Raw genomic sequence first — 14,585 nt, forward strand, 5'->3', positions numbered from 1 at the left:
TGTTTCGCCCTCTCGTCATGTGTGGTATTCATGCAGAGAAGGTGTGTTTGAAGTTCTTACATGTGTCCCGTTCCTGTTGTCAGGCCCAGCTGAAGAAGAGGAGCGACTCTGACAATCAAATCGATGGACCCACTCCCTCTCCTTCCCAGCTTTCTCGCTCTCCCAAGTCCCCCTTTCTTCCCAGGGCAGCGCGTGTACTGCCCCCACCTGGCGGGAAAGAGAATGGGTAAGCTCCACAAGTTCAAGAGAACTTGTTTTTCTTTTGAGACGAGAACTCGTCGGTGCATCGTTTAGCTCTTCGTCCCTGCATTCACTCTGCTGTCTGTGTCTCATCTGTGTAGTGAGGAGGACCCGCCCCAGTGGTTAAAAGAGCTGAAGTCCAAGAAGCGCTTGAGTCAGTATGAAAATGACGGCTAGGAAGTGAATGAGGTGAGCTAGTTTTTGAATGTTCTCTCCGTCTAAAACGGTGTTTTCAGGGTTCATACGTTTTGAAAAAAACCTGGAAAAGTTTTGGAATTTGAAAAAATGCAAATTCCAGGCCTGGAAATGTTTTGGAAACATTAAAGGACCCAGAAAGTTTTGGAAAAGTCATGGAATTTTTTTTAACACAGCATAATAATATGTGATTAATAAATGTATTTTCACGTCGTCTTAACCTCAACTTTCTATTCAGGGCGCGATATTACGAATCCCACTATGAACCACATACATTGTCATTCATTTTATTGTTAAACCTCTGAGGGTAAACTTTAACACAGATTTGTATTCTTATTGTATAATGTAGAGGTGCAACGATGAATCGATTAATCGATTAGTTGTCAACTATTAAATTAATCGCCAACTATTTTGATAATCGATTAATCGTTTGAGTCATTTTTTTATTAAAAAAATAAGATATCTCTGATACCAGCTTGTTAAATGTGAATATCTTCTAGTTTCTTCTCTCCTTTGTGACAGTAAACTGAATATCTTTGAGTTTGGACAAAACAAGACATTTGAGGACGTCATCTTAGGCTTTGGGAAACACTGATCCACATTTTTCACCATGTTTTGACATTTTTATAGATCAAACAACTAATATAATAATATCAGATATCAATCAGATATCAAATAATCGACAGATCAATCGACTATGAAAATAATCGTTAGTTGCAGCCCTAGTATAATGTTGACTGAAATTTTCAGGAATACATAGTTGTGGAAATTTGCCGAAAAGTATTGGTTAAAATGCGTATGAACCCTGGTGTTTATTAAACAACAAAAAAGATAACACGATGATTTCCATTCGTGACCCCTGTTCTCCTCTCGCACTCCCTTCCAGGTTGCCTTAACAGAAGAATCTATGAAACAGAAGCCTTAACGTTCGACCCAGAGAGTAGGAGAGGTGAATCTACAGCTGCTGATGTATTTTTTCTTTTTTTTCTTTCTCAATTTTGTTTATATTCTCTTCCCATCTGGGTTGATTAATGTGCATGGTGCCTTTTTTTTATGGAGCGTCTCTGTCTTATGGAAAAAAAGAAAAAAGAAAAGAAAAGCAAGCAAGGAGAAAAAGAACATCAGGCTGCTCTGCTTTATCCATTTCACACTGGAACCTGTTGACGCTCTTCTGCACCAGGAGGCCCCTTCACGTGAACACTTTAATAGGGACCAGGAGGAAGTCGGGAGGAAAAAGGCGATTATTGGCGACTATTTCCTGTCACGCTGCATTTCAGGAAATGGTTAACATGTGGGACCACTACGCCTCTTCATCCTGGATGTGCTTCCGTCACACGCCGGAGGACAATCCAGCCAGTCTTCCTCTTCGAGATGTTGCATCGGACATATACGTGTCCGTCAGTCAGCGGAGGTTGTTGACGGGAGTCACGCGAAGCGTTGCCATAGGATAACATTTCATACACTAATGATTTTCCTTCTTGAACACATAGATCAAATCACTGCTGAGTTGATTGCCAGCGAGCGTGTATATCATGTTAGTAACTGTAATCAGGAGATGTTATAGCTGTATTATCATTGATTTAACAGAGACGGAGAGCTAGTTTTTTAAAACATTAAGATGCATCACTACAATAGACTTTGTCACACTCCACAACCCTAACAGTGTCACAGTCGCTGCATACTGTATATATGTTTTTGTCTAAATATATTTTTGTCTTTTGTGGAAGGACGGGGGACTTTTGGCCAAGTGACTTTGCATCTGTCAATCATGCACACTCCTTATCAGCACAAATACACTCTTCAATCTTCTATATATATATAAATATATAAAAAACAATCAGCCGGTCTTCCCTCCTTTGACAGATTGAATGATTGTGGCTGTACACATTCATTATAAGCCATACGTTCAACTTGTAGCCCTCACACACTCCTCGATCATGTTTTGACAATGTTGTTTAATGTGCAATTTCCCTCGATTTTTGCCCCTAATTAATGTGCATGCACAATCTTTGCTGTCGAACCCGGCATTGCTCAAACTGACTGGCTCCGAGCGTCGGGCTCCAGCAGAGGGATGGTTTGTCCACTACATTGTTTAAATGACTCTACCCTCCTATAAACATTTGCACCCGCTTTTCAACTTGAACTGTAATCTTCCTCTCTCACACTGCGCTTCTATAAAGCACTTTGTCACTTGACGCACTACAGCACTGACCTCTTCCCCCCCTTTTGTGTCTCGTGCAATGCAAGCGAATGTGTTGAGGGAGTCTTCGGAGGGATTGTCCCTGGTTTCTACGTACATGACGTTTTTACTTTGTCATGAAATTTAATGTTTGATTTTTTTTTTTTTTTTTTTTATGTCCTTATTGGTCCTTTTTTTTTTATTTGAAAGTAAAGATGTATATTGCACTGTGTTGTTCTGGCCAGTGTCCTAAAGTGAGTACATTCTTAATAAAATTTACTTGACTTGAGCTACACATCTGTCTAGTGTTTCTCTGGCTAAGTTTAACCCTGTGGTCATAAAAAAAATATATATATATATACCTGCATTCGCTCAATTTCTCTGGGTATTTCTGTGATTGATGAGTGTGTGCACTCCTTAAAAACCTTAATTAAGCTTTAAAGTCGATTGAAACTCACAAATCACTTACTGAGTCTTATTTAGTCGAGCAAGGTGCGAATAAAATCAAAGCTCGAGTTTGATAAGGTTCTAAGATGTTAGTATTTGATCTTGCTGATCAATACTAACCCAAATATGCGAGAAAGGTGTGAGGAAGTTCAGTTCAGTTCAGTTGTGGTTGAGACTGGGTGTAGTCCCAGAGTGTGTGTACGTCCGTGTGTGTGTTTGTGCTGAGCGGGGCTGTTTGCTGAATCCTCTTGGCTCTCTCTGCGTGTGCCCGCACACAGTACTCACTGGCAGCCAGGCGCACAGGCAGGGCAGCGCGTGCCAACACAGCTGCCTATTGAGAGGCAGCGTTACGGACACAATGTGAGCGACAGACTTGCTGTATCAACAGCTCCCCCTTTTCTGCTGTTGTGGCCAGAAATAAACCATAAATACCCCCCCTGTCCCTGCCCTCTAATGGCTCAACCCCACCAAACACCAAGTGGCACAGAAAAAAAAGAGGGACACTACCACATCCTAGCAGGCATAACCCAGGTAAAAAAACCTCACTCTGGACGCAGTCGGTGTAATAAGTCCAATGCAATGGAGTTAGATGTTGCTGCATCAACTGGAGACACAGGTTTGGATGATTTTGGTATCCTGGATTGTAATGGAACCTACTTTGAAGGACTAATGAGTGTATACTTTAAGGGATGACGATATCATTTTTCTATCTTATTCAATTAATATAATAGAATCTTCGGCAAAATATTGCTACTTTATTTTTTGGGGGTGAGTTATAAATTGCAATTGTGACATTGAGCTTTCCTTGTGCGTGTGTTGTGTGTGTGTGTGTGTGTGTGTGTGCTGGAACATACATGCATGATGGATGGTGCTTTGCCTGTGCATATGCTGCTGGCCAAAAGTGGAGGAGCAGTGGATCAGGAGGATGTCGGAGCAGCAGAGTGCCCCGGAGCAGCTGGCTGCAGGGAAGAGCCAGGGTGGAGCTGGAGCCACATATAAGGTACTGGAACAACCTGGTTTGATGACTGAAGGATTGCACGCCTGGAGTGGTTTAGTGCAACCACAACAAGTCCAACTATTGGTCAAAAATCTCTTAAGAGTCTCTATTATGTAGCCTGGTGAGCAGACATCAGAATACAAGTTATTGTAAGTAATTCTACAGTATTTTGGGAGTATTCTGTGGATAGGTTCATAAGAACAATATGAGCCACTTTTATGAAGGCCTTTATCCAAACCACACCCAATGGGGACTGAGGTGAACCTGACTCCTCTCTGTATTGTTGCCATGCTGCTGAATATCCATCTTTACGGTCCCTCTCTGTGATCCAGGTGTTGCTGTTTGAGTTTGAGAACTTCCAGGGCAGCAAGGCGGAGTTTTCATCAGACTGTAAAGATGTGACAGAGAAGGGACTGGAGAAGGTTGGATCTGTCATAGTTGAGTCAGGACCGTAAGTAATGCTCAATGTTTAATTCATGTCTAAGAAAATGTTTGATGTGGTGTCACATCAGTGTATTTAGTGTAAACTAAAACTCTTTTTTCCCCTTTTATTCCTATCATTCCTATCTTCCTTTTCCTCTCAGCTGGGCGGCTTATGATCGGCATGGCTTCACAGGGGAGCAGTTTATTCTGGAGAAGGGCGAGTATCCACGCTGGGACACTTGGACCAACAGTCAGAACAGCTACTCCCTCTTGTCTCTAAGGCCACTCACAGTGGTAGGTGACGAGTCCCAATACGAAACTGACACTGTAGCCATAAAGCTCCAGAAATGTGCAGGGTTTTAAATATGAGCTGCCCACACATTACTTCCCTACACACTATATATACATCATTGTTTTACCTAGTCAACATCTACTGGAGACATCTAAAAAATGTATCTCTGTGTCTATTTCTCCTCTATAGGACAGTGCCGAACACAAGCTACATCTGTATGAGAACCCTGGATTTACTGGTAGAAAGATGGAGATTGTTGATGATGATGTGCCCAGTTTGTGGGGCCACGGTTTTCAGGATCGTGTGGCAAGTGTCAAGGCTCTTAACGGAACGTAAGACTCCCTACATTCCCCCTTTCATCCCTATGTCACTTCCTTTCTAGTGTGAATCTTGTTTTTCTATTTTATCTGCCTTACCTTACTCAAAACACTATGTATTGTCTAACAGTGTTGTGAGGCTATTGTGAGACATGCATCACGTTTTTTTTTTTTCTTTCTTCCAGATGGGTCGGCTACATGTATCCAGGCTACAGGGGGCGCCAGTTTATCTTCGAGAGAGGAGATTTCAAGCACTGGAACGACTGGGAGGCCCCTGCACCTCAGATCCAGTCTGTCCGACGTGTGCGGGACATGCAGTGGCACAAGAAGGGCTGTTTCACTGTCCTCGACCCAGCTCCGGCTCCCGGCCCAGGACCCGACCCCGACCCCGCCCCAGCACCTCCTGCCCCTCCTGCCACAGCTGGAGCCAGCTGAGCAGGATCCTCACACAACTCCCGCCCCCCTCCCACAGCCTCACCCCACACTGCCGACAGTGCCTGCCCTCTGCCTTAACCTGACCATGGCAAACGCTGCTTGTGCCCAAAGAGGAGTGCCATGTATACGTTTCAGTGGCGAATAAAAGTTGTTTGACCTGGAATTGGCCCTTTTTGTTGGTGATGTCATAAGTCAAGATGGAAAATGGCTTTAACTGAAATAGTACAGATTTGGAAAAACACTATCAGAGATGTAAAACTGACATTTATGTGGAAATAATGTAGCCTACATTTGGCAGATATTTTTCCTCAAGATAAACTGCAGATGTGTTTCGAATTAAATTCATTTTCAAGTCATGTTTTGCCACTTTTGCTGCTTGTGTTTTCCAATTTTAGTCAGACAGCTGAAAGCCTCATCCAGCTGTAGGAGCACATGCAGTGAATATGTGGATATATACGCATCTGCTTAACAGCAATGGAAGTGATGTCATACTTTATGTATGCTTGCTATTAAAACAGAGTGCACTGCATTCCCTTCCATAGTCGTCATTGTGCATTTGATGGTTGATGATCCTCATGATGAACGGTCACCAAGTAAACATTAGGAACTGATAACATCTATGTTAAACTCATGTGAGTCAATTATGAGTGTAGTTTGGATAAGTTAAATATTTGCCTTCTGATAATAATGAGCTCAGATCTGTGTTGCACAATCCAAATAGATTCCATCTGCATACATGATTACTTTTTGTGATTTCTATTAAGTAGATATTAAATATAGACATAAACATTATTAAAAACAGAGAATAGACCAGCATAACATATCATTGTTTTCCTCTGTCTCCTGCATTGCTCCCCTATCCTTTCGATTTGCTCACGCCAGTAATAAATACTTGCAAAACATGCAGCTGTGAGCACATCTGTAGCATACAGATATATGTGAACAGTGTTTTCCCTAGGTTTGTGGAAGAATTAGGTGCACGTATTTGGCTGGGGGTTTCCTCCCTCAAGAAAATGTTAAGTTTTTCACAGAAAGAATATTCAATTTCACATCATTTTAGACCTTTACTATTACCATATCTGTGTCTAAAACATTGGAAAAGCTAGAGCAGATAATAAATAGGTAAAGCTCAAAAAACTTAAAGACAAATGTGCTAGTCCACTGGGGACCAACTACAATCATTAGCTCTGAGTCATTTAGTTAGTTTTGATGCTCACATTGATTTCACATTCATTGGGCTTACAGTAGGTGGTGCCCGAATCGACTTGGGTACTAAGCCTTATAATGGTAGGGAAAACCCTGGTGAATATATTCTTGTAGTTCTCAGTGTGGATTGTGGACTATTTCTGGGCTGCAGTATCACTTTCCTGCACTTATATCTGTGTCTTTCACTGGAGCATAACGCCTTGTTGTCATGAGCTCTAACACTCGGATCCCTAATTCAGACGTACACAAACAAGTTGCACTACAACATGGAGCCGACTTTTCGCACCCTTAAATTCTTTGACAGAACTCTCGATACATGTATATTCTTCATAAACGGTAGATGTAAGCTCAGGCCTCTGTTTTGAATCATCAGATGACAGATGTTATAAAACAGCTCAGTTTTACTCGAGTCTCTAGCCTCTGCCTTGAGGATACAACCAGATATTGATCACAAAGCTTGCCTGTAATCTCAAGAAAACCACAAAGAAGGAATTAGTGCTCTCCCATACAGTCTTTTTCTGTGACCTATTGAACTGAAATTAAGTGTAATGAAGTGAAAAAACATACGATATCTCATCAGAATAGTCACTGCCTCTTTATTTTTTATATCTATAGCGAGTGTGTCTCAAACTCTTCTCATAAAAGCACATTCCGCTGTGTGCCTTTTATGACAATACATGATGAAACATGATTTGCATGCACCACAAACTGTTCACTGAAGCATTTCTGGCTGTGAGTTAATGTTCTGCGTTCTATTAGGTGGAGTTATCTACAGGATACAGGAGCATTTCAGACGAAACATTGGGTAGTTTTAGAAAATTGATGCCGAAGAGCCTCGGTCTCCATCAGTCATATTGGACTCTATTCATTCTCTGTCACATCAATCAGATCTTCAACATGTTTTTTTTTGGAAATGTAAGCACAGCTACAAGAACACATGGAAACTTGGATTTTTCTTTTCACATTGCCTCACCTACACAAATCTTTTTGTACATTTCCCGCGAGGTCATTGCCAGGTCAGTTTAGCGGCCCTGGAGCTATACGGGTGCATTTGCTTTCTGAAGGCTGCAGCACAGCACAGCCATGATGGGGATCAACTGAGATGTAACACTCCCACCAGCAGATGTGGAGAGGGGCTTAAACTCTTCACTTAATAATAATAATATTAATAATAATACTCTATTTATAAAAATGACTTCCTACTTACCTTCTGTAGTGCTACAAATATGGGTACTGATTTTAAAGATAAGTTTTTTGGGCTTTTCTGCCTGCTCTACCCACTGATCCAACCTGGCCACGATGGGTACTGATTTTAATATTCTTTATTTTTATTATTATCATTCAGTGGGTTTTTATTTCTGTCTTATGTTATGCATTCTATGTATTCTATCTTATTTTTACCATATTATTTTACATCTCATTTTCCATTAATTATGCGATTCTATCGATTTTATGTGAATTCTATCTATTTTTCCGTATTGTAAAGCCATTTGTGCTGCATTTCTTGTATGAAAGGCGCTACTGTATGCAAATAAGGTGTATTAGCATCATAATTATTATTATTATTATTAGGGGTGGGGAAAAAAAAAACATCAAAAATCGTATGTATCGTGATTTTTTGCAACAATGTTTAAAATCGATTCTTTTCCCTAGAATTTATATTTGTTATTATTTTTATTACTAAATATTTTCTGTTTATACAGTACCGCCGACGGCGACTACATCATATCCATTTCCAGCAAAACAGAACAAAAGCAGAAAATGTAGAAAATACATGTTATGTACTTCTTTATAACTGAAATAAATAGACAGACAAGTGATGTGTATTCTTTTTAGAAAACAGTTGGCTTATAGAAATGCCTCATGATATATTTGTCTCTAGCAGTGTATTATTTAACTTTTGTTTTTGTTAAAGGAAATCACAATACTCAATACTATCGGATCGCAATACAAATGGAATCGGCACCCATGTATTGTGAAAGAATTGAATCGGGACAAAAACGTATCGTCCCAGCCCTAATTATTATAGTAGCTTGTGTAATTACTCCATAATATTGCCCGTTACTGTAGTTTAAAATGTCATATTTCGGGGAGCCTGGTTGGCTCACCTGGTTGGGCGCGCGCCCCATGTGCAGAGGCTCAGTCTTTGTCGCAGCGGCTGTGGGTTCGGTTCCTAACTGTGGTCTTTAGCTGCACGTCATAAAGGCAATAAAAGTATATATTTTTAATTTTTTAAGTATTTCATGCTACCATGATTCACATCTGAAATGTCATCCTCCAAAGCAACTTGTGACTGATGTCACTGATTCTGCAAGTGAAGTGAAGTGAATTGAAATGAAGTGGAGCAAAAGGCTCCAGGTAGTGGAGTACACATGTAAAGTCTCACAAAATATTCAAATGAAGTACCGGTTATATTACGCAAAATGGCACATTAATGTATAACTTGAGAAAAGCACTTAATCACATTATAATTGCTGCACCACAAAACCTCTCATCTAAAATATCTACAATATGTTGTATCTGTCCTCAGTAGTGACACATGTCCACTTTGATCCAGTTGTATTTAACTTATACATATTATTTACTGTGTAAATTCTAATATTCTTTTATAATTATATAATATTCTAAAATATTAACAACATATTTTCTTCAACAGAGGACAATATTAACTTCTTCTTTCCCCTTGCAGGATTGTTGACATGCACATGCAGGGTCATTCAAACTAATTAAATGATGAAATTTGGTATATTGCTTGCATTATTTTTTTTTTTAAATTGATCACTACACTTTAGTACTGCCAACAGGAGAAAGATGGCGTGTGCGGTAATCAGGTTTGACTGAAAAATACCAGCTTTGGAGCTTTCAAACAGCAGAGGCACATGTCGACATGAAACTTTAATAGTGTTTTCTAGAAATTGAATATCAAATAAACCTTCTGTCCTGTGGAAATATTCTGCAGTATTTGGACTGTTATTAAAATCGGTCCGAATCTCTACAGCACGGTAAAACCCATCTTTTACAATCCTTCTCTCTCTCTCTCACTCTCTCTCTCTCTCTCTCTCTCTCATTGTAGGTGTGGGACTCTTGGCACTGTTTGTGCTGAATCATGTGGATATCGAACAATGACTGGCTGGACAAAACTGACAACTAATGAAATAACTTTGTGCGAGTGTGACACCCCGGGGTGGGGGGAAGCTACGCGGTGACCCCTCATTTCAGTCTGCTGGGCCTATGGCAGGCCGATCTGCGGGCCGGCTTGGACACTGTGGGTACTGTTGGCAGAGTTTCCACCCCTGGGCGTCCCGTATATATTGGGCTGATCGTGCCATTACAAACACACTGGCACAGACAGGTACTGGTAAGAGGTTCATGTCCGTCACGCTGTATTTTTTTTATAAAGTTTACATTTATAATTTTTTTTTAAACGTATTTTCATTTTGCCTCCGTTTTAGGTTTATTCTCTACAAACTGTATCTCATGTTGCATTGCTGTAATTCTGTGTTCAGAAGGCTGTGAACTTTAGAAACTTTGTTTTGGAGGGAGAGGGAAGGACAATTGTATACATGTGTGTGAGTAAATAATATAAAACTAAATCTATGACAGTGGGATAAACAGCAGTTTGACCTGCTCATATTTTTGATATAACGATAGAACATTTTGTAAATCGTGTAGACATCCACAGATATTTATCACAAACAAAGAAATTATCGTTTCTTCTTTTCAGTTTCATCTTTGCCGATCCATTCACTATGGCCACAGACCACCTGAACCCTGCATCCAAGCAGCAGCTGCCAAGCACCAGTGCATTTAAGGTGAGAGGAAATGCAACAGACATGCAGAGAACAATTCAGTTACACTATAACTTCCTCCTTGGAGTAAGCACTTGTTTGGGCCCTATTTGGATCCTTGCATCCTCCGCACATCAGATTGCAAACTGATTTGCACTCTTGAAATTGAGCTCAGTAGCTCGACAACACTCACCCTTTCCCCTTTTCTCCCATGATTGGTACAGCTGGTTATCTATGAGCAGGAAAACTTCCAGGGAAAAGGCCATGAGCTGACTGGTCCCTGCAACAACCTCCAGGAAGCAGGCGTGGAGAAAGTGGGCTCCATACTGGTGCTGTGTGGACCGTAAGTGTGGGTCAGAAACAGACAAAACACTAGACAATGGTTTAAAACCAAACAGGCAGGCAGGCAGTGACACAAGAGACTGGGCCAGTCAGAGGAAAATACTATTGTGAATGAGTATGGGATGGAAGGGAGTAAAATGGCCAGAAAAATGTGCTATTAGCTTTCTTCCCTGCTTTGCCCCTACACCAATCACAACCATCCTTTTCTTTCTCCTCTGCCCGCTCAGATGGGTGGGATACGAGCAGGACAACTGTAAGGGGGAGCAGTATGTGTTTGAGAAGGGGGAGTATCCTCGCTGGGATTCCTGGACCAACAGCAGGCGTAGTGACACCATTGTTGCATTCCGCCCGATTAAAGTGGTAAGAAAGAACACTTTTTACTGTTACCCCTGGCATGCGTCCCATCACGTGCTTCCCAAATCACCCACTGGGTTAATGCCCCTCTCTCCTCTCTCAGGACAGCCAGGAGCACAAGATTGTCCTTTACGAAAACCCCAGCTTCGCAGGGAAGAAGATAGAAATCATAGATGACGATGTCCCCAGCTTTCATGCGCATGGCTACCAGGAGAAGGTCTCCTCTGTTCGGGTTCAGAGTGGCACGTGAGTAACATCCTCTGTCGAGATGGTGAAAATAACTTACTACACGTCCCTATCCTTTTACCTTTAACTGTCTCTTATCTGTTTTCCCCTCTTTGTGCTCCTGGTGCACCAGGTGGGTGGGCTATCAGTATCCAGGCTACAGAGGCTATCAGTACCTGTTTGAAAAGGGGGAGTATAAGGACAGCACTGAGTTCGGAGCCCAGATTCCTCAGATCCAGTCGGTTCGGCGCATCAGAGATATGCAGTGGCATCAGAGGGGTATTTTTCACCCTGTCAACTAAGCTTGTGACACTTTCCTGTCATGAACCCTGACCTCGCCATGCCTTGCTCCCTTCCAGCACCAACCCCTTTGTCCTTCCATTACACCATACTGCATTTTGATATCTATTGCAGCTGCTGCAGTAGTGACATTCTTTGAAGCAAACTAATAAATCCTTATGGCTTACATTTGACTTAGTTGTGTGTTTTACCTGTTTCACCCTCTGCCTAAGTTCTTTGCCAGACTTCTAGCCAACATCTTAAAGGGACATCACAGGTGGAATAAAGTTACGTCAGTTATGTTAAATTATTTGGTCTATGAAGGTATTATAAAAAATAAAAAAAACATTTCAGTGCTGTTAAACGTACAATATGTAACTTTCTGCCGCCAAAACAATGGATTGTAAACACAGACGTTTGATGACGTTGGGAAGTTGCGTGGAATTATGGGAGTTTTTATTGCTAAACACTGTCGTCGATTAGAATGCATCTGTTCACGGACGAGTTTACCTATTCAAGTTTATTCCCGTTACGTTTAGTAACGTTTATTCATGTCATGCTAATAAAATAGCTGCAGTTTCCCCAACATAATTACGTTTTTCTTGATTCAATCTGTATTGGTAGCTAGCTGACTAGTTAGCTAGTGAGCCAGGGCTATAACGTTAGCAGGTTTTAGATGCTGGCTAATGATTAGCCAGCAGTTAAAACCACACTATCACAGTATATTTCATATGCCAATGTCACCTTTTGGATTTTACCGGGCGGACAGGGTTTGTTGTAACGCTAGCTAGCTACTCAACGAGGCTGAGAGACGGGTGTGGGAGGGGATTGCAGGGGGAATCTCCAGGACGGAAAGCATGTTCGATTGCCGTTGTCAGCAGCAGGAGAACATCTCCCAGCTGCCCGATCTCCCCCTTCACTTTTCTGTAATCTTAACTATTCAATTTGGTGCTTAACCCACCTTTTGTCCTTTAGCTAGCTAATGTAGTGGAAGTTTTTCTTGTTAGCAGCAGGAGTGCGTATCAAAAACACCAGATGAAACAAATAAGGACGATTTGAGGATTAAACCAAAGTTTGGTCTTTGAGTATTTAATTACATTTGCAAATGCAGGAAGCACACGGTTCACAAAAGGCACGCAGCGCTGGTGTGAAAGGTCTCTTCAACGAATAAGAAAAAGCACACAGTATATATGCGTCTCCAGTGAGATAGAAAGACATGCCCCCCTTTCTAAACATGACTCAACATTTCTTACAATCAATCATCAACATCAGACATTCAGGAGCCACTTCACTTCTTCCCCTCTGTACCACTTTCTACCCCAAGGTTTAGACATCCCGTTTATCTCAACTATGTGAGAAGTCTCAACTATCCAGGGAGAAATAACAAATAGTTTAGGGTGACCTTGTAGCCCCTATCTGTTCAGCATACACATTTTGTTCCCAGACTTTGTGACTCTTACTTTCAACATGTGAGAATAAGAAAAACTCACTTTCAGCATTTGTGTGACAAAATAAAACATAAATAAGACAAGAATATAAAGAATCATGCTTAAATATAATTTTGCCATTACACTAACTGTAAAGACATCTAAACGCGAAAGGGGAAGAAATTCGACAGGGAGGAGATTTTCAGTACAAACACTAACAGCTAACATTATGGATGACCAATGTTGTGACTAGGATGCCTGGGTCTGCTATTCTCTGTTTCCCGACGCTTCATTAAACTGCCGTTAGCGTTGTTAGCAACGGCACCGGCTGGGGCTAACGGTAACTAGCTATTGCTACATGTCCCGGCTGTGTTGTCAGCTATCATCCAGAATGAAGTCTCTTTGTGCCGGGGGAGTGAGGCAGGCAGAGCGGGGTGTGCTAGCTGGCTAAATTAGCATTAGATTAATCGTCTATCTAGCTATACAGCTAACGTTAACGTTACTAGTGAACTTATTCGTGGGTTAGCGCAGTGCTGCTTTTATCCATGGTCAAAACAATCACACTAGGGCTGCAGCTAACGATTATTTTCATAGTCGATTAATCTGTCGATTATTTTCTCGATTAATCGATTAGTTGTTTGATCTATAAAAATGTCAAAACATGGTGAAAAATGTGGATCAGTGTTTCCCAAAGCCTAAGATGACGTCCTCAAATGTCTTGTTTTGTCCAAAACTCAAAGATATTCAGTTTACTGTCACAAAAGAGAGAAGAAAGTAGAAGATATTCACATTTAACAAGCTGGAATCAGAGAAATCTTTTTTTTTTTTAATAAAAAAATGACTCAAACGATTAATCGATTATCAAAATAGTTGGCGATTAATTTAATAGTTGACAACTAATCGATTAATCGATTCATCGTTGCACCTCTAAATCACACTACTAATAACTTTATGAGCGTATTGAACGATGTGTAACCCTATAATGTTATCCACCAAACATTAGCTAGCATTAACATTAGCTACTTGTCAACCAGCACATACATTGTAGTAACATTAAGCTGGATTAATATTGATGTATCAATAAATAAGGTTTCTGCTGTATTACTGTGTTGCAAATTGGCATGTAATTAATCACAAAATGATGCCTTTTGGCAGAAAAACAGTGTTACCCGTATTTTTTTCTGTAACATTGTATGATTTACAATTACTCTCGAACGTCTGGGTGCCCGTGTTTTGACGGAAGTTACGAGTAACTAGATGGTAAAAGGTTATATGACGCCACTGACAGGCGACTAAATGAAACGTGACGTGTCTGAAAATAAATTAACAGATTTCTCTGGGTTTGCCATTTGATGGAAACATTTGGGATAGTGTAACTACACAACTCAAACAAAATTTATAACATAGGTATGGTGGTTTTTAGACATTTTATAGCAGAA

General features: G+C 40.8%; 3 protein-coding genes across 8 annotated transcripts in view; all 3 read left to right on the forward strand.

Moving 5' to 3' along the window:
- Window positions 1–2,909, forward strand: part of si:ch73-138n13.1 (titin homolog) — a 36,437-nt gene extending 33,528 nt beyond the window's left edge. For all 4 annotated transcript variants that reach the window (XM_031300775.2, XM_035998277.1, XM_035998274.1 and 1 more), the window contains 3 exons: window positions 84–226; window positions 342–429; window positions 1,322–2,909. In XM_031300775.2, coding sequence (XP_031156635.2) covers window positions 84–226; window positions 342–417 — 219 coding nt within the window. In that variant the 3' untranslated portion in view covers window positions 418–429; window positions 1,322–2,909. The remainder of the gene's footprint in view (window positions 1–83; window positions 227–341; window positions 430–1,321) is intronic.
- A 561-nt stretch (window positions 2,910–3,470) lies between these two features.
- LOC116050600 (beta-crystallin B3-like) lies at window positions 3,471–6,054 on the forward strand. Of its 2 annotated transcripts, none has more exons than XM_031300809.2 (6): window positions 3,471–3,677; window positions 3,964–4,061; window positions 4,391–4,509; window positions 4,643–4,775; window positions 4,963–5,105; window positions 5,276–6,054. In XM_031300809.2, exons 1-6 carry the CDS (start codon window positions 3,515–3,517, stop codon window positions 5,523–5,525), a joined length of 906 nt encoding a protein of 301 aa, XP_031156669.2. In that variant the 5' UTR covers window positions 3,471–3,514; the 3' UTR covers window positions 5,526–6,054. The 2 variants fall into 2 exon arrangements, with proteins under 2 accessions (XP_031156669.2, XP_031156670.1); XM_031300810.2 differs by having other exon boundaries at window positions 3,475–3,592.
- Window positions 6,055–9,882: 3,828 nt separating this feature from the next.
- crybb2 (crystallin, beta B2) lies at window positions 9,883–11,913 on the forward strand. 2 transcript variants are annotated; one of them, XM_031300413.2, is made up of 6 exons: window positions 9,883–10,089; window positions 10,456–10,543; window positions 10,744–10,862; window positions 11,089–11,221; window positions 11,319–11,461; window positions 11,574–11,913. In XM_031300413.2, the coding sequence occupies exons 2-6, from the start codon at window positions 10,481–10,483 to the stop codon at window positions 11,740–11,742; spliced, it is 627 nt and encodes a 208-aa protein (XP_031156273.1). In that variant the 5' UTR covers window positions 9,883–10,089; window positions 10,456–10,480; the 3' UTR covers window positions 11,743–11,913. The 2 variants fall into 2 exon arrangements, with proteins under 2 accessions (XP_031156273.1, XP_031156274.1); XM_031300414.2 differs by having other exon boundaries at window positions 9,984–10,083.
- The last annotated feature ends 2,672 nt before the right edge of the window (window positions 11,914–14,585 follow it).

Source organism: Sander lucioperca, chromosome 2, assembly GCF_008315115.2.
Source record: "Sander lucioperca isolate FBNREF2018 chromosome 2, SLUC_FBN_1.2, whole genome shotgun sequence".
In the NCBI taxonomy this organism is placed as follows: Eukaryota; Metazoa; Chordata; class Actinopteri; order Perciformes; family Percidae; genus Sander; species Sander lucioperca.